The following is a 19,318-nucleotide window of genomic DNA, read 5'->3' on the forward strand; positions in this document are numbered from 1 at the left end:
GATCCAGTTGCTTAGGAAAATGAATGTTAGAATTTGAGGGTCTGTTTTCCTAAACCTACTTTAATTTTAGAGGAAGGTTTTCACTTCCCATTATATAGTAAACCAAGTAAACTTTTCTAAGTGAAATCCTGAAGAAGTTAAATTTGACTTGCGAAGTTTTCCAAATCAATTTATTATCCTGACAGCTGGCATCATTAATACTTTAACAAAACCACTTAAAATTAGCCAAATAATCTAAGACAGATACATATACAAAAGATACACAAATTAAAACCATTTAAAAAGTAATAGATACCATAATTTGTACCTGGCCATAACTTCTGTATTCAGAAATGATTGTAAAATTAAAACCTAAGTTAAAAACTGTACACCATATACTTCGAGTGATTTACATCTTAGAAAACAAAGGCAGTCTTTCATTGTTACAGATTTAGTGTCTCTGGTGGGTTGAGAAGAGAAACACCATGATACCTGTAAGTAGGAGAACAAAAACGAAAACGTTTTTAGTAAACAGTCACTGGGTAAAGGAGATCATGGAATAATGTTTGTACTCATGTATTGGGAACTAAAAAATGCTATTTCTATCTGACCGAGTTGATGGTTTTAGAAACACTGGTCCCTGAAACACACATGCATGCTCCTCTTCCTTCTCTCTTCTCCCCCAGACCCAGGGCAGAAAGCATGAACTACAACCTTCTTCAAACACATAACCAATTAAGAGAACAGCTTTTCAAGGAGGCTACGGCAGATTCATGAATAAAGTTAAAATGTCAAAGATCTCAACCATAATCTAGAAAAGTAAGCTTCAATATCCAAGTTAATTCTTACTTTGAATTTTTGTACTTTTCTCTTATTGACTGTTGTGCATGCTGTGGAGCTTTGAGGTAGGTCTGGTGAAGGTCCATGAGACAAGGCTTAAGACTCTCCAGGGTATATCCAGTCTTTCGTATTAATGATTCAGGCTACAGAGAAGGGAATAGAGAAGCCCTGAGTTTTGCTTTTAGTAACAGACACCAAACAGTTAATAGTTACTATTAAGCTTATGTTAAATTTCAGTACTAATCTAACTGTTCCAACTACTAGCTTTCTCAGGCTATTATTCCATCTCTCGATCCATTTTTTACTACTTTCCCTGCCAGCAACAGGTCAGATGCTTTTTAAAAAGCTCACCTTTCAATTCAAGTTACAACTAAGCTTACTACCTAACAAAAAGCTACTATTCAACAGGTAACATGCCTTAAACAGTATATAATCATCCCTCAGTATCCATGAGGGATTGGTTCCAGGACCCTCCCCAAGTATACCCAAATCTGTACATATTCAAGTCCTGCAGTCACCCTTCCATATATATGGGTTTTGAATTCTCTGAATACTATAGTTTCAATCCACATATAATTGGGAAAAAATCCATGTGTAAGTGGACTCACACAGTTCAAACCTGTATTTTTCAAAGGTCAACTGTATATATTTGAAGTTTTTCCAAGTAAGAACATCTAGGCAACCCTCAGTTCTGTAGGACAATTATTATTCAATCTGGCACACGCATTTCAGTCACAAGATAGGTGTGTGAAGACCGTAATACATACCCAGCTTTGTCCTGTGACTGTGTAGAGTGCTAAATGAAAGGCGGCTCCAGCAATAACTGATGGCAAATACTTTAGGTATGGGTCAGCATCTATCAAACTTAATTCTCCCAAAAACTGGAATAAAAAATACTTTATGATCACAAGAGCGTTTAGAATTCAAATGTCAAACCTCTGCCTTCTAACCTAATTTTTTCCTGCCTTTGATAATGGCTCTGTAGCAACCCTAGAAAAAATATTTCACAGCCTCATCTTTAAACATATCAATATTTTAGTGTTTTGTTCCATCCTCATCCTGCATTTTCCCTCCTTTATTAACTTTTAAAAAACAATTCTTCTGACTACCCATCCCCAAGATGTCATCCTTAGACCTCTGCTTCTGGTGCTTTCCTGATATAGATTATCTTTTGCCAGCAGTAGGCTTTCTTCCATACTGCAGCATTAATCTCCCTCTGAATACTAAATCTCTTCACCATGCTGTACAAAGGAACTACGTTCCTGTACAAAGGAATTAGGGCTTACATTACCTAAGAATCGCCATTCAACAAAATGAAAGTTAACTCACCATTGCTAAACTTTCAACTTTGCTGTTTGCAGGCTGCTGATGCAGAAAGTATTGGGTAAGAAACTGATTTACTGTTGGAGCAGCTAAGTCAAAAGTAAGGACTTTCAAAACTAGATGCTCCATTCTCAGAACTTGTTTCTTGGTGTAGGTATCATCTGTAATGTACACAAACTCTGCTACTTCTGGGGGGTATATTTCTTCAAACTTTCTACAATGAAAAAAGTTTTAAGTAATCAGTCCTAAAAGAGAAGCAAGCTTCCTTATCCCAATTCTGAAATCCCATTAGCAGAATATATGGAATGAATCCAAAATCCATACCAACTGCATTTCCAGACACTTGATCATCATTTCTAGTAGAGACTGGATAGCTAATTGCTAATTAAAAGGCCCAAATCAATAAAGGACTTTTGAGATATTTTTCCCAGTTCAGTCAAAGGAAGTAAATGAAAGGCATGAGACTTCTCAAGATGGGAACAATGCCAGAGTTCACCAAGTAGCTGAAAATTTAGGAAATACAAGTCTTAGGAAAACATGTTTCATGTTTTCATTTTTAAATTTAGTGTTTTTTTTTTTTTTTTTTTTTTTGAGACAGTCTTGCTCTCTTGCCCAGGCCAGAGTGCAGTGGTCCAATCTTAGCTTACTGCAACCTCCCCCCTCCAGGTTCAAGCGATTCTCCTGCCTCAGCCTCCCCAGTAGCTGAGTTTACAGGCATGTGTCACCATGCCCAGCTAATTTTTGTATTTTTAGTAGAGACAGGGTTTCGCCATGATGACCAGGCTGGTCTCAAACTCCTGACCTAAAGTGATCCACCCACCTTGGCCTCCCAAAGTGCTGGGATTACAGGCGCAAGCCACTGCACCCAGCCTTTACTTCTTAATAAAAGAGACACTGCTTATATGCCAGAAAGTAATATTGGAAGGAAAATGTTTAAAATTTCTAACCTAGTATACTATATTGTCTTCAAGGAATCCAGTTTGGGGAAAAATAGTGTTGTAGATTAGAACACAATTTCATCTTCCTCCACTCCCCCAACCCCACCACACTGCCATCCCTAAAGTAGTCACTGACTCTCTGCCTGGTATATGTTAAAAGTTCACCATTAAAAATAAATTTCTTCCCTAGACAAAAGATCGTGATCACTTTTAAACAAACCAAGGTAGACTTACGAGGCTAACAGCATAGCAGCAGTGCCCACGAGCTGAAGCTTTCCTCTCAGCACTGACATGGAAGAAAGGAACCTATCAATGTAGTTCACAGCCAAATGCAGGGTCTCATTCTGTAGTTTATATTCTTCTCCTACTTCAACTAACCAGTCCACGAGGATAGCTCTCATACTGTTAGTGATGTCTGGCTGTTTCTTCATGTAACCCACTTTAGGTTTACATTTAACCTATTGAGAAAAGTATTTAGTAGTGTTAAAATTGCAATTAGATTATTTTACAATTAAGAGAGGCTACATGCTATAAACTTAACTGTAGTATTAGAATAATTCATTAGTTTAAAAATTTAAACATTATCCTCTCAATTTCATTTAGCCACATTTAACAAATACATTACACAAACTGGATTCAGAGAACCTTTACCTCCATTTCCCTAAGGTATGTGTGAATATCCTCATGGTAGTCTGGTACTTCATTAACACTCACTGGCTTTTCATCTTCTAATACAATGGACATGTCCATAGTATGTGGTGACTCTGGGACAATTCAAAAGATATGATTAAATTAATTGTTTGTCTACTTAGTTTAATAGCTAAAAATGACTGCCCTTGTAAGGAATTTCATATTAACAAAGCACTTATTTCATCAAACTAAAAAGAGCTTCTCATGACGAAATATGTAGAATATTTTACCTTAGTCTCAGTATCTCTGTACATATAGCTTTGGAATGATTTTAGTTAATTAAGGGGGAAAAAAAAACCATATTGGTAGGCCCCTAACAGGAAAACAAGAATCGGTTATTATCTTAAAGTATCCTCTTCCACAACAGAAAGGAGCAGATGGCATGGTGGTTCTGTTAGGACAGAACACTTAAAATCCAAGTTTTGAGATAATATCTAAGACTTGCCCTAAGAGAGACTGCAGATCCCAGAGTCTGACATATACAAAGCCCAAGTAGGCAATAGCTAGAATCAGTTAAATGGCCTTCATTAACAAGTGTTATTAAGAAATTAGGTTTGTTATGGGCAAATGGATTAACACTATAAATAATTTATTTTTTGTAGTATAAATTATCTTTTGAAGCAAAGAGTATCATCCATTCTTTTCGTTTCAAAGATCACCTTGAGATTAAACATTTTCTGCAAAATTTTGATAAAAACACACAAATTATTATTTCCAAAGGACTTTTCCTGCTCACCCCTCCTTCCCCACAATCAATACAACTAAAACTAAAATGAGATTGGATTTAGTGAGCTGTCCAGTGACTCGATATCCCTAGGGCCAAGAAACAGTACAAACTGCAAAGAGCTGTTTGCAGCAGCTACTTTAATACATGGGTAAGACTAAACAGCCACGGTACAACTGTTTACTTGTAGGAGGAAAAGTGTCACTTTCTGGTATCAGATGATAATCCAGACTGGTTTTATAGAAACAAAATTATAAAACTGGAAGTGATGTTATGTAATCACAATATTTAAGACTGCATCTTCAAATAGCACTCTCTAAGTGATATATAAGTGAGTTAAATAAAACTGAAATCTATTCTCCCAACCAAGAACACATTTATGGGATCAGATTAAAATAAGCATTTAAGATCTAATTATAATTAGACTGATGCGACTGGCAGTGAATCTGAAAGAGCACTAGATTAGGATCTTTTTGTACATCACCAGGTCAAGTGTTAGCTGTGAGATCTGAGATTAAGTCACATCCTTTCTAAGCCTTGTTACATTAAACCTAACTCACTGTAGTCAAAATGACTACATAAGACATCTTAAAATGCAAATCATTAATATCATCTAATAATTATAATTACCGTAAATTCATACAGATTTTCCTTAAAACTTACCAAAACTACCATCCATTGGATAATCAAGAGGGACCAGTGGTTTTCTGGGTCCAGGTAAACTAATGGCTGAATTAAAAGCCAGGGCATCTTCACGCTCCGTTTTTTGAGATTCAGCTGGCTTCTTCTGAGTCTCTTTTTCTGCTTCATCCACATGAATGGTGAACGCAGGCTGTTTACTGTTTGCTTTCCAAGGAGGAACGGTGACATGCTCATCATTTACAGGAAGATCCTTAAGGGGTGCAACCTAAACAAGAATTAATAACTGGCTTTGAGCCTACTAAATAGTTTTGCATTCTTTCTCTTATGGGTGTTGGCCTTTGCTTTTTCTCCCAAATACTCTATCAGGAATTAAACTTTCTGGGACAAAGAATAGTTTGAGTATTCAAAAGAGAAGGGATGTTCCCATTTGTCACAGGCATTCCCACAAAGGCTATCAACAGATAACACTAGGTGGAATTATGCAAAACTAATCAGGGCCATAAGAAGGGTCGGGTGGCAAGTCAATACATGACAAGTTTAGGAAAGACATGGCAAAAAAGTGTTGGTTCACCACTGTCGCCCGAGGGTGGAGCAACAGAGCAAATCCGGCTAAAATGGCGGAATTTGCCAAAAGCAAAGTTATTTCGTACACCCTTTTCTAAAGTAGAGGTTATCTCTTAACCGTGAGGAGGAAGGGGGTCAGAGTCCTACAGTAGTGCCTGGGATTTAAAAGTGGAGAGAGGCGCGGAGCTGAGCAAAGACTACACGTTTTAGAGCTTGGTTTGACCCCATTATGTACAGGCAGATGCCACCTATAGAGAGCAGACAGGCAGCATACACACAGTGTTGGCGTGGTCCTGATGCTAATAATGGGAGAATTCCTATAGTGGCATCCCACACACCAGCACCAAGTGGACTCCAGACCCTGGCCCCCTTCCAAAAGCCCAGGACATGCCTTCTCGCCACTCTTCTCTGCCTGCTAAGCCAGTGCCAAACCCTGCTCGACCCACCCTCCTGCAGATATCCCGCATCCCTTTACCCGTCGCGTCTTCGGCCTCTGCTGCTGCGCTAGACCCCGCGGGTTCCCGGCCTTCAGTACCGCCAACGCGGCTCGGGTCCGCGGTTGCTGGACGGGCGCTGCCTTTTCCGGGTTGATATTCTCCTGGTCCTCTTGGAGCGCAGTCTGCTGCAATGCTAGCAGCGCCGAGCCCGCCTCGCGGGTCGCAGGCCCCGCCGCGGAGTTGCCCAACATCACTGCTCCCGGGAGTGGACGGCGGGATCAGCCTGCGGCGCCAAGCAGCGTGCACTCTGCCCAGCCCACCCGGCCAAAGAACAGTCGTAGCCGCCGGTCGCAGCCCAGGCCAGCCTACCCGCCCGCCTGCTCACCCAGCTCGAGACCACGCAGGGTCGAGGAGGTTGCGAAAGGCGCAGGAAGGCACGGCCGGGCGTGGCGGGCCAAAGACACCCCGAGAAGTAGCAAGCAGCCCGCCGGAGCGGCGGCTGTTCTTGCAGTTCAAGTATCCCGCGACTATTGAAATGGACCAATGAAAGCGCTCACAGCCTTGACGTCATTCGAGGCGACAAGGTCGCAAGCGAGTGAAGGAAGCACCAAAGGAAACTGAGCAGGGGCGGGGCAGGAGGGAGAAAAGAACTGGGGCTGGGGCGGGAGAAAACGCCTGCGCGGGTCGGGGAGAGGTAGGGGTACTCAGGGCCCGAGCTTCCGATTACTTTGAGCCACCTAGAGAGCGAGGCGGTCCAAAGGCTGACTCTAAGCCTTTTAGGGAATTAAACGGAATTAAACTTTGGCGACTATCATTTGGGCTGTCCAGCCTTTAGCTCTGGGACCTCTAGTTAGCTCAAGTGACTTTTTCCCAAGGTCTAAAATCTGGACCACGTTTTTCAGTATCTCCGATTCTCCGTTTTCTTATCTGTTAATAGGGACTAATAACTACAGTCATACGGTTGTTAGGATTAAATAATGTGCATAAATTAACACGGAGCTCACCTAGTAATACAGTACTCAAGTGTCAGACTGTAGTAATGTCATCTTAACATTTAGGCATTTATTCACAGTAACCAGAAATTGTGTTTTATGCTTTTTATTTTTCCTAATGAAGATGCAATTAATTTAAGTGCCACCTTGAACTACTGTTGATATATATATAATAAATAGCAATGCATTACAAAATATTCAAATAGAGTCATTAATTTTTATCTATTTTTCCCCAAGCTGTGGTAGCCAACAAAAAATACAATGACATTCTAGTGACCTAGATATAATTATGTTCCTTTCAGAAGTAAAGTTTCTTTAAATATAGTAAAAACAATATGATCTTATTAAAATAAAATTCTCTTAACTATATGTGCCTGTAACAAATCTTTATATTTATATACAAAGCTTGCACGTAACTAATAATAGCATATCATTAAGAAGCATTGTTTTCTATAAAATTAGTGAGTCTGCCCTTCTTGAAACATAAAGCTTATTTTCCATTATCTTTATGCCATTTTAAAACCTTTCAATATTCCTTTGAAATTAATAAATATGAATTAAGATTAATGTACAAAACTTCTGTAGCCTTAACGTCATATATGATAAAAAGAGGTCTAGAAGATACTGGTGTAGGAAAATCTAAGATGGCATCACTATTTCTGCACTCTTCACTTGTAGCACGCTTGAATAGCTCCACTGGTTACAGCATGTCTAGTTAAGATCCCCCCACTCTGTGTAAGCTCTTCTTATTTCCCTGACTACAATTTATAGCACTGAGCCAAGTCCAGCATTTCCACAAACTGCAGCAGAGTCATAAAACATCACCAAGCAAAAGGAAAATCAGTTGCAAATCAATCCTATCTCCTAGAAAAAATAATTGGTAGGTTACTTCCACTAGCTGGCAACATACATAGTAACCAGGACACAAAGCAAGTACCAGTACTTGGGTTCTGGTCTCAGCTTTATAAAATACTAGCATGTCCTCTTAATCACAAAATTTCACTGAGAATCAGTTTTCTTATATGATTTGACAAACTTATACAACAGTTGTTAAGATCAAATAAGGTAATATATAAAAATACATTTTGAAACCTATAAAGCAGTTTACATATTTACGTGTTTATGTACCTTGTAATACATTTGAATATATTTTCATTTTCCACATATTACTTCTCAATTTAAAAATTAAAACAGCCACTTGCCAAAAATTCACTGAGATCCTATTTAAATCATTCTATTTGTGTTTCAAAAATAAAAACTCTTTTAGAAAGTTCAACTTGTCAAAAGAAACAGAAGCATTAATTTAAAAAGCCATCCATTATATCTCAAATATTTTTAGATATAAAAAAGCATTTGAAATTAAAGTATGTACACAGTTAACTTCTAATTCTGTTTTAATATTTTTCATTTAAACAGACCACTTCTTTGGGACTTTACCTTATTTGTATTTCATGCTGCATCAAAGAATGAAATCAATGCATTTTGGTCATAACTGTCCAGAATTTCCAATAGAAGGGGTACTTTAGTTTTTACATTGGTGCCTTTGAACTTAAATTTATCTATGAAAAGATCAGTGATCATGCCTATAAAGAAAAAACATAAATTTCCTGTCAGTGATTAGTTATATTTAATTACACAGTATTTCACTAATTGCTTGATAATCTATTTTTAAGCACCTGTAATTCCATTATTTAACATACACAAACCTAAAAGCCATGATGTTTTTAAAAACATTCATTTTGGGGGGATTTTAAAACAAGTTTCAAGATATAAATAGTTTGCCTAATAACCCTCTTAACAATTGATTATAAGCTATTAATTCAGACAATCAACTACTGGTCATTTTTGAACTGCTATCAGTATATATAACATCACAACAAGTGGTATCTTTTTTCCACCAAGCAGACCATTTTGACATAGTGTAGGCAGATTCTATTTTTAACAGCTTATCTGAATTAAAATATTCCATCTACATGTTGACCATTCTTGGGATTTGACTTGAAGGCAAATAGTCCTAAGTTCAAAGATCTGGGCAAATCATTTCGCCTTGAGTTTTCTCACATGTAAAATAGGAATTATTCAAGCTTTAAATCCTTTATCCAAAAAGCTTGATGCAAGATGTATTTCAGAATTTTTCCTATTTTAGGAATAATGAAAGGAATATACTATGGTATTAACCCCAAGGGGACTGAGTGGCAGCATTCAATAGCAAAACATAGTACTATTTCTGTCACAAAATACATGGATGAATATTTGCACTAAGTGGAATAAAAAAGATATAACTTCGGGCTGGGCACCGTGGCTCACTCCTGTAATCTTAGCACTTTGGGAGGCTAAGGTGGGCAGATCACGAAGTCAGGAGTTTAAGAGCAGCCTCGCCAATCTGGTGAAACCCCGTCTCTACTAAAAGTACAAAAAAATTAGCTGGGCATGGTGGCACGCACCTGTAATCCCAGCTACTCAGGAGGCTGAGGCAGGAAACCTGCTCGAACCCAGAGGGCAGAGGTGGCAGTGAGCTGAGATTGCACCACTGACTCCAGCCTGCGAGACCAAGCAAGACTCCATCTCAAAAAAAAAAAAAGAAAAAAGAAAAAAAAAAAAGAAAACCTCCTGTCAGGTTAAGTCAGGTTTTGTTATTAAATTAATTCAGATTAAGTCAAGATTTTGCTGTCAAATTATTTATGAAAAAAACTTTGGTTTACAAAGCTGTCTGGATTTTGCAATCAGTGATGTTATGTACAGCCAATCTCATAAGTTATTATGAGGATAAAAGAGATCATGTGCTTGCCATGTAATAAAGGTTAAGACATTAAATATAGCCACAGTTTGTGAGAAAGTCTCTGGATATGTAATAAGAAATTCAGTAGGCAGGCTTAAGGATCAATGTGGACTAATGATACCAATTGGCTCTGCAGTGACTATGGATAGTGTAAAAGGCATGCATTCTGGAGTGAGAAGATTCTAATGCAGGCATTATCACTAGCTTGCTAAGTGACAACAAATTCCTTAGACTCAGATTTCAGTTAAAGTATATGAAAAATGAAGATAATACCACCTAACCTTGCAGAGCTATTGTAAGGATTAAATATCTCACCTGATTATGAAGACAGTGTAAATAGTGTGCTATATACAGCAGGTCTTATGTAAAGATTGCTAATAAAATTGTTTGTCTTAAGCTGTTTCTTCCTTCCTCACTCCTTCTTTCCCTCCCCTCACCTCCTTTACTCTGTTTCAATAACAATTTGTGAAACAGTCAACTTCTCACCACCAAAGTGTAAGTTTGGAATTGTAAATTGACACAACATGAATACTGTATATCCTTTATTAAATTTTGCCTTAAAATTTTTAAATGCTGCATTTTTATATTTCACAATAGCAACAAAACATGACAATTATTTGTGTGAAATACAGTCTAAGCTCTAAAGGTTCATAGATTACATTCATTTTATACCAGGTTTGTTCCTATATATAGATTAATTCATCATGGTATACTTATTTCTTAATATACTTGCATTTTATCAAGTAAAAGAATTAAATATTAAAAGTAGCTTGACAAAAGACAGAAATATCCTGTGCAATAAATTGGTTGTCAACTGATTCATGACTGGTTCATGAATCATGACTGATGTAATCTTTTTATCTTTCTGCCCAGCTTCTCTTACATGATCCTTGGGAAATAGCCAGTTGAAAAGAAATATGGCAAAGTATTCTAGAATGGTCCACTAACCATAGAGTCTTTCAAGATGTGCAGGTTGCTTTTTGTATTCTTCCTGTAGGTGATCTGCCTCTTCTAGAATACAGCGATATTCTGGTATCAAAAAGTTCGTATTTCCCTCATGAATCTGCAATTCCTTATTTAAAATTAAAAACAGAAGCACCTTAATATTCAAAATTCAATCCAATGTAATGTTAAAGTAATGATAATTTTAGAAATCCTGTGACTTAAAATAATAATCACCAGTCCACGACAACACATGTACTTACTTTTAAAGCATCAATTAACTGCACTTTCTTAGCCAAAAGCAACTGGTACTCCAGCTTTGGGTGGATTAGCTTTAAAGTGTGTTGGACTGATACCTCATTTATCTCTAGAAGGAAATGACCAGATGCAGTTAGATAAATCACTTTGATCAGAAACATTAATAATGTAACAACAACACAAAATAAAGATCAGAAAGAATTATTAATTTTGTTTGTTTCTTTACCGTATGATATGTTGAGGTTAATTTTCCTTTTTGTAGCTTCTTTAGAAAGCACATCTTTTAGGATGGAGATAGTAGAAATGTTGTCAGATTTAAAAACTCCCTCTCCTTTTCTATAAAATTAATATATTTTTTAAAAGGATAGCTGTAGAAGGAAATTGTCCAGTACATATATATTTTATGATTAGTACTTAGTGTATAGATTTCATTTGACTGTAGATTTATTTTGTATACATATATCATTAATATAAAGCAAATTTAAACATGTAATCCTTTACTATTATATTAATTCAGCTTCTGAATATACTCGTAAAACTAAACAAAAGATATATGCCTCCTAAAGATGTGACAATTTATATAAAAACTTCATTTAAAACAACTTTTACCTTCATTTTTCACTAACATTTCGAACAGCCAACTTCATATATATACATATATAAAATGCACTTAGAATTGCTTACTTACATAAGTGTGTTTTTCTTTCATGTAATCACACAAATTACAATGTGACTATATGCTTTATCCTTAAAAGAAATCTGATATCAAATATGTAAGAGTGAAATCTGCTGTTTTTCATGCTCAGCATCCAATGCCACTGCTTATGGTCAGAGGACCGTTATTTTTCTTTTTTTTTTTGAGACGGAGTCTCATTCTGTTGCCAGGCTGGAATGCAGTGGCGCAATCTCGACTGACTGCAATCTCCATCTCCTGGGTTCAAGCGATTCTCCTCCCAAGTAGCTGGGATTACAGGCAGGCGCCACTACACCCAGCTAATTTTTTTGTATTTTTAGTAGAGATGGCGTCTCACCATGTTGGCCAGGATGGTCTCGATCTCCAGACCTTGTGATCCGCCTGCCTTGGCCTCCCAAAGTGCTGGGATTACAGGCGTGAGCCACCATGCCCGGCCAGGATCGTTATTTTTCTTTAGGGTACCACTCCTCTTTCTCTTGCCCTCTTCAGTCCATATAGTTTCAGTGGCATTGGTCTCAATCTATTTATGGGACTTCAGGAGGAAGCATTGAGCAGTACATTCCATACCCCTGACCACAGTGGTTCATGGCTTGACAATGATACTCAATCCTGGGATTTTTACTGGAGCTAGTGGGCAAGAGAAATTCTACAGCAGCTGAAAATATATACAACTGGATTCTAGGAACTGCTGGTGGCCATAACACTGCATGGTAAAGCCAAGAAAAGATAAAAGCAGAACTGAACAAGGGATAAAATCTTGATGACATCAATTAAGCCACTGATCCAGTTGTGCATGAGGCAGATTACTGCTAGACTTTTGAGTTATGTGAGATGATAAATTTATTTTATTTGGTTAAGCTGCTTGCATTTGGTTCCTTTTTACGATGACCAAGTTTCCTAATTAATATATATCATCTTTCACATAGTTAATGCCTTTTCATTTGGTTTTCACACACACAGAAATGATGTATGCCAACTAGCTATATGCAAATGATAATTGCTTTGGCCTGGTGTAGTGGCTCACGCCTGTAATTCCAGCACTTTGGGAGGCCAAGGCAGGCAGATCACTTGAGGTCAGGAGTTCAAGACCTCATGTTGGCCATGGTGAGACCTGTCTCTACTGAAAATACAAAAATTAGCCAGGCGTGGTAGCACACTCCTAAAATTCCAGCTGCTCAGGAGGCTAAGTCATGAGAATCACTTGAGCCTGGGAGGAGGAGGTTGCAGTGAGCCGAGATTGCAACACTGCACTCCAGCCTGGGCTGATGAGTAAGACCCTGTCTCAAAACAAACAAAAAAAAAGATAATTGTTTTTTTTTCTAGAAATGAATAATACACTTACTACTTTGATCTCAATTGTGTTTTAGAAATCATGACATTTCTATTAGTCTTTAATCTTAACAGATGATCTTTAGTAAACACATAGTGCCAGGTACTACAGAATGACTCAAATGGTTATCTTCTTTTAATCATCATAACAATTCAATAAAGTAAGTGCTATTATTTTCATTCTTCAGAAAAGAAAACTGAAGCTCAGAGAGTTAAGCAACCAGCTAGGGTCACATAGCTGGTAAGTCACAGAGCCAGGATTCAAATCTAAGTACATCTGCCTGCAAAGCACATACTTCTACACTACCTCCATACACATATATTTTATTCAGGCATCTGAAAAACATCTGTTGAGCACCTATTATGTGCAAAACTATGTTTTAGGTCCTTGGAGGCTACATACAAAAATATTTAAAATTAGACTGTCCACAAAAATAAAGTTTAGAGAAATAAGTTTATATAAAAATTATTAGGGGCCAGGCGTGGTGGCTCATGCCTGTAATCCCAGACTTTGGGAGGCCAAAGCAGGCAGATCATGAGGTCAAGAGATCGAGACCACCCTGGCCAACATGGTGAAACCCTCTCTCTACTAAAAATACAAAAATTAGCTGGGCATGGTGGCACATGCCTGTAGTCTCAACTACTCGGGAGGCTGAGGCAGGAGAATCACTTGAACCCAGGAAGTGGAGGTTGCAGTGAGCCAAGATCGCGCCACGGCACTCCAGCCTGGTGACGGAGCGAGACTCTGTCTCAAAAAAAATACAATAAAAAATAAAAAATAATTATATAATTTAAGCAGATAACAATAAATATCACAGACAAGTAAGAAAAAAATGCTATGGAAACAGAGAGGAGAATCAAGGAAGGCTTCAAAAATGTAGCTACTGCTGGGTGCAGTAGCTTGCACCTATAATCCCAGCTACTGGGGAGGCTGAGGCAGGAGGATTACTTGAAGCCAGGAGTTTGAGACCAGCTTGGGCAACACAGTGTGACCCTGTTTCTTAAAAAAAAAAAAAAAGTAGCTATTAAGTTGGACCTTAAAGGATAAACAGTTTTGAATCTTAAGAAAAAATATTCAAAGCCACAGAATGATAAAGAGCAAAGGTGTGCTATTATAAAAGTATATAATATGCTAGGGGCATGTTGAATTGTCTGCTATGATTAATGTGTGAGGTTCACTGTGGTACTTCAAAATGGGAGTAATTATTACAGGTTTAGACACAGATAAGCTTCCTTGGACGGTATAGTGAAAAACCTCCATAGAATGGATGTTAAAACCAATTAGATTTCTGAAGAGTTCTTGGTTCTAAAAGGCTGAATTCTGAGGTAAAATTATGTTTTTAGAACAATACTGTTATTATTTTAAAATAACAAGAGAAGCAAAAGGTATTCTACTTCTTGCTCCCGAGTTGAGACTTTACCACGCTAAGTTTTTAGAACTTAGGAGAATACCACAATTATCTGCTTAGGGAAAGAACCTGGAAGAGGCTGAGAGAAAGAATAATGAGCTCTCTCCCAGACAAACAACACAAAGCAAAACAAAAACAAAAACAAAAACACACACACACGCAGAAAACAAAAACAACCTACAGGCCAGGTGTGGTGGCTCACACGTATAATCCCAGCACTTTGGGAGGCCAAGGCAGGAGGATTGCTTTTGAGACCAGCTTGACCAACATGGTGAAACCCTGTCTCTACAGAAAATAAAAAAATTAGCTGGGCATGTTGGTGAATGCCTGTGGTTCCAGCTACTGAGGAGGCTGAGGTGGGTGGATCACTTGAGCCTGGGAGGTCGAGGCTGCAGTAAGCCAAGATCATGCCACTGCACTCTAACCTGGGTGACAGAGTGAGAGCCTGTCTCAAAACAAACAAAAGGAACAAACAAAAAACAACCTACAGATGTGAGAAAGAATGAAAAAGGAAAGACTCTGAAGAAGCAGGAGGATCCAAGCTCAATGGGTAGATGAAAATTACCCAGAGAAATTAGCCTTGCCCAAGAAGTAGGCCATTTCACATTCAGAGACAGGCTAAAAAAAAAAGGAAAAGTTTAGCTTCTACTATATTGAGAAGTTGAGAGGAATTATTGGAGCTTATAGAAGATGAGTTAGAGGTAATGGTGGAGGAGCAATGCGTGTAACTAGAAGCTTGAGAAGAGTGTAAAACAATATAATGACCTCCAAACCATATCAGAATAGCTGCCAAAAGCCTGCATTTTCTAAGCCCTAAACTTCTAAGCCATGTTATATTTGTGCATAAAGAAATTCAGCTGGAGTTTTTATCAGAATTAGGATAAATATTCAAATCAATTTGGGTAGGAGTGTCATCTTTTACAATGTCTTCATATTGATGACTATAGAATATATTACTCCATTTAATCAAGGCGTTTATGTCAATAAAATCTTACAGTTTTTGTCATGTAACTTCCACATATTTCTGATTAAGAATATTCCTACAGATTTTATCTGGTTATTATTGTTATTGCTACTCTGAAAGGGTCTTTTAAAATAATTTATTTTCTCACTAGTTATCGTTATTGTTGGGAACTTAGGAAATGTATTGATCTTTGCATATACATCTTTATTCAATCGCTTTTCCAAACTTACTAATTTGACTTGTTTTTCAATAGATTATCTTGAACAGTATAGATTTTCAATCAGATTACTCACAAATAACTCCTAACTTAAAACAAAAGAAAACTTAGAAGCTACATTTACATAAAATGACACTTGTGAACCAGTAATAAGTTTGATTTACCTGTAGATACTTTCAAGTTGTGTATCTAGAAAGGTGTTCTGAAAGTAAAATGTCACACATTCTCCTGCTGGAGGTTTTTCTGGAACTTCAGGCAGACAAAAAACCACCCAGGAGTGAACTTCAGCAAAACTGAACTGGCCTGTTAGAGTCAGTGTATTCATGGGTCTGTAATACAATAGTAGAGGCACATATTTATGTGTGGGAATACATGAAGGTATTATCTGTACACATTAATAAGCAGAATTTTGTAATATTTGTTAAACAAATATAAATGAATTTTCTGAGATTAATCTTACATGTAAAATAAATGAACATTTCAATTTCATGAAAAAAAAATCAAACACTTACGTATACCTGCACCTGTGCTAAATATCAGTTAAGTGATATATGTAAACAAGTTTTATTCATTATAACATGCTTTTCAAATAAAATTCCATTTATTTGGGAATATTTCATTTTTAAAAAGTTTATTTATTTTTTTATTTTTATAGAGACGAGGTCTTACTATGTTGCCCAGGCTGGTCTCGAACTCTAGGGCTCAAGCAATCCACCTCCCTCGGCTTCCCAAAGTGCTCGGATTACAGGTGTGAGCCACCATGTCCAGCCCTCATTTTAAAAAAGCTTATCTAGTATTTCTACTACATAAACTACAAAACATACTTATACAAGAACCTCCTTAGGGAAATAATCAGTATAGTGTAAAGGCAAAGAATTGGGCTTTTGAGTAAGACAGGCATGGGTTGTTCCATTATTTACTAGCTCTCTGCCATTGGACAACTTACAGAATAATACCTTCTATCTTCCCGAAATATGGGATCATAGTTTCTATCTTGCAAAAGCACACACTAAAGCAACATAAAAAAACTGTAAAATAAATCAAATTTAAAATAAATCAGATGGATAATTGTAAAGAGTTAAGAAAATGCAGTTTATGAAATGAAAAGTTTGGACAAATCCTCTCATTTGCAGATAAAAAAACTAAAACCTAGAGACTAAATTAAATTAAACCCCCAAAGTCAGACAGGAACAGATTGTAATCCAAGTCTCTTGATTACCAATTTGCTGTTCTTTCTAGCATGCCATGCCGCCTCCATTAATAAAACCTTGACTTTTAATGTTTTCCAAAAATTTTCTTTAGGAATAGTCTGCCTTACATCTTATTTAAATTATATATTTTAAATTATAGGCAGCAATACAAAGAACATGGGTTTTGGCTTAAATTCATAGCTTTAGTCCTTTTATCAGCAAGTTACTTACTTTTCTAAGCCTCCATTTCTCATTTGTAAAATGGAGACATTATTACCTGTCTTGCTATAAGAATTAAATACTACATAAGCTCCCAGCATAATACATAGCACAAAGAAAGTAATCAGTAACTGTTCCTCTCTTTCCCTTCTCTTTAAGCCCATGTTCTGAAAAACTACAAAAAGGTGGATGCCTAAGTTGGCATGGAAATAAAAGGCACTATCACAGCCAATTGCTTTATCAGTATTCCCTAAGAAGAAATATAAAGGAAATATAATAGTTGAGGCTAATACAATAAGGTCCCATTCACAGAGGGGGGGGCGTGCCCAAGATGGCCAAATAGGAACAGCTCCAAGCCTCCAGCTCCCAGCGTGAGCGACACAGAAGACAGGTGATTTCTGCATTTTCAACTGAGGTACTGGGTTCATCTCACTGGGGTGTGTCGGACAGTTGGCGCTGGTCCGCGGGTGCAGCCCAACCAGCGAGAGCTGAGGCAGGGAGAGGCATCGCCTCACCTGGGAAGTGCAAGGGGGAAGGGAATTCCTTTTCCTAGTCAAAGGAAATTGAGACACACAACACCTGAAAAATCGGGTAACTCCCACCCTAATACTGTGCTTTACCAAGGGTCTTAGCAAACGGCACACCAGGAAATTATATCCCACACCTGGCCCAGAGGGTCCCATGCCCATGGAGCATCCCTCATTGCTAGCACAGCAGTCTGAGATCTAACTGCAAGGCGGCAGCGAGGCTGGGGGAGGGGCGCCCGCCATTGCTGAGGCTTAAGTAGGTAAGCAAAGCTGCCGGGAAGCTCGAATTGGGTGAAGCCCACCACAGCTCAAGGATGCCAGCCTGCCTCTGTAGAATCCTTTTCTGGGGACAGGGCATAGCTAAACAAAAAGCAGCAGAAACCTCGGCAGAGGTAAATGGCCCTCATTGACAGCTTTGAAGAGAGCAGTGGATCTCCCACCATGGAGGCTGAGATCTGAGAACGGACACACTGATGCTCAAGTGGGTCCCTGACCCCTGAGTAGTCTAACTGGGAGACATCCCCCACTAGGGGCAGACCGACACCTCACACCTCACACGGTGGGGTACACCCCTGAGACAAAGCTTCCAGAGCAAGAATCAGACAGCAACACTCGCTGTTCAGCAAGATTCTATCTTCTGCAGCCTCCGCTGCTGATAGAATAACAGGGTCTGGAGTGGACCTCAAGCAAACTCCAACAGACCTACAGCTGAGGGTCCTGACCATTAGAAGAAAAACTAACAAACAGAAAGGACACTCACACCAAAACCTCATCAGTACGTCACCATCATCGAAGATCAAAGGCAGATAAAACCACAAAGATGGGGAAAAAGCAGAGCAGAAAAGCTGGAAATTCAAAAAATAAGAGCGCATCTCCCCCTCCAAAGGAACGCAGCTCATCGCCAGCTACGGAACAAAGCTGGACAGAGAATGACTTTGATGAGTCGAGAGAAGAAGGCTTCAGTCGATCAAAACTTCTCCGAGCTAAAGGAGGAACTATGTAACCAGCGCAAAGAAACTAAAAACTTTGAAAAAAGAATGGATGAATGGATAACTAGAATAATCAATGCAGAGAAGACTTTAAAAGAACTGATAGAGATGAAAACCATAACACAAGAACTATGTGACAAATGCACAAGCTTCAGTAACTGATTTGATCAACTGAAGAAAGCGTATCAGCAACTGAAGATCAAATGAATGAAATGAAGCAAGAAGAGAAGTGTAGAGAAAAAAGAGTACAAAGAAATGAACAAAGCCTCGAAGAAATATGGGATTATGTGAAAAGACCAAATCTACGTCTGATTGGGGTGCCTGAAAGTGAGGGGAAAAATGGAACCAAATTGGAAAACACTCTGCAGGATATCATCCAGGAGAACTTCTCCAACCTAGTAAGGCAGGCCAACATTCAAATTGAGGAAATACAGAGAACGCCACAAAGATACTCCTCAAGAAGAACAACTCTAAGACACATAATTGTCAGATTCACCAAAGTTGAAATGAAGGAAAAAATGTTAAGGGCAGCCACAGAGAAAGGTCAGGTTACACACAAAGGGAAGCCCATTGGACTAACAGCAGATCTCTTGGCAGAAACTCTCCAAGCCAGAAGAGAGTGGGGGCCAATATTCAACATTCTTAAAGAAAAGAATTTTCAACCCAGAATTT

At 38.2% G+C, this 19,318-nt stretch overlaps 2 protein-coding genes across 2 annotated transcripts in view; both read right to left on the bottom strand.

Annotated features, from left to right (window-relative positions):
* Positions 1 to 148: 148 nt before the first annotated feature.
* Positions 149 to 6,669, bottom strand: CCNA2 (cyclin A2). The gene is made up of 8 exons (XM_011948612.1): positions 6,176 to 6,669; positions 5,158 to 5,401; positions 3,732 to 3,844; positions 3,315 to 3,538; positions 2,149 to 2,356; positions 1,587 to 1,700; positions 829 to 962; positions 149 to 471 (listed from the first exon to the last, which is right to left on the bottom strand). Exons 1-8 carry the CDS (start codon positions 6,386 to 6,388, stop codon positions 423 to 425), a joined length of 1,299 nt encoding a protein of 432 aa, XP_011804002.1. The 5' UTR covers positions 6,389 to 6,669; the 3' UTR covers positions 149 to 422.
* Positions 6,670 to 7,223: 554 nt separating this feature from the next.
* Positions 7,224 to 19,318, bottom strand: part of BBS7 (Bardet-Biedl syndrome 7) — a 55,071-nt gene continuing 42,976 nt past the window's right edge. Inside the window, exons 15-19 of the mRNA XM_011948611.1 lie at positions 15,886 to 16,050; positions 11,335 to 11,444; positions 11,114 to 11,217; positions 10,857 to 10,980; positions 7,224 to 8,712 (exon numbers count right to left, since the gene is read on the bottom strand). Of these exons, the coding sequence (XP_011804001.1) occupies positions 8,579 to 8,712; positions 10,857 to 10,980; positions 11,114 to 11,217; positions 11,335 to 11,444; positions 15,886 to 16,050 (637 nt within the window). The 3' untranslated portion in view covers positions 7,224 to 8,578. The remainder of the gene's footprint in view (positions 8,713 to 10,856; positions 10,981 to 11,113; positions 11,218 to 11,334; positions 11,445 to 15,885; positions 16,051 to 19,318) is intronic.

Source organism: Colobus angolensis, unplaced genomic scaffold (genome assembly GCF_000951035.1).
Source record: "Colobus angolensis palliatus isolate OR3802 unplaced genomic scaffold, Cang.pa_1.0 Scaffold280, whole genome shotgun sequence".
Taxonomy (NCBI): Eukaryota; Metazoa; Chordata; class Mammalia; order Primates; family Cercopithecidae; genus Colobus; species Colobus angolensis.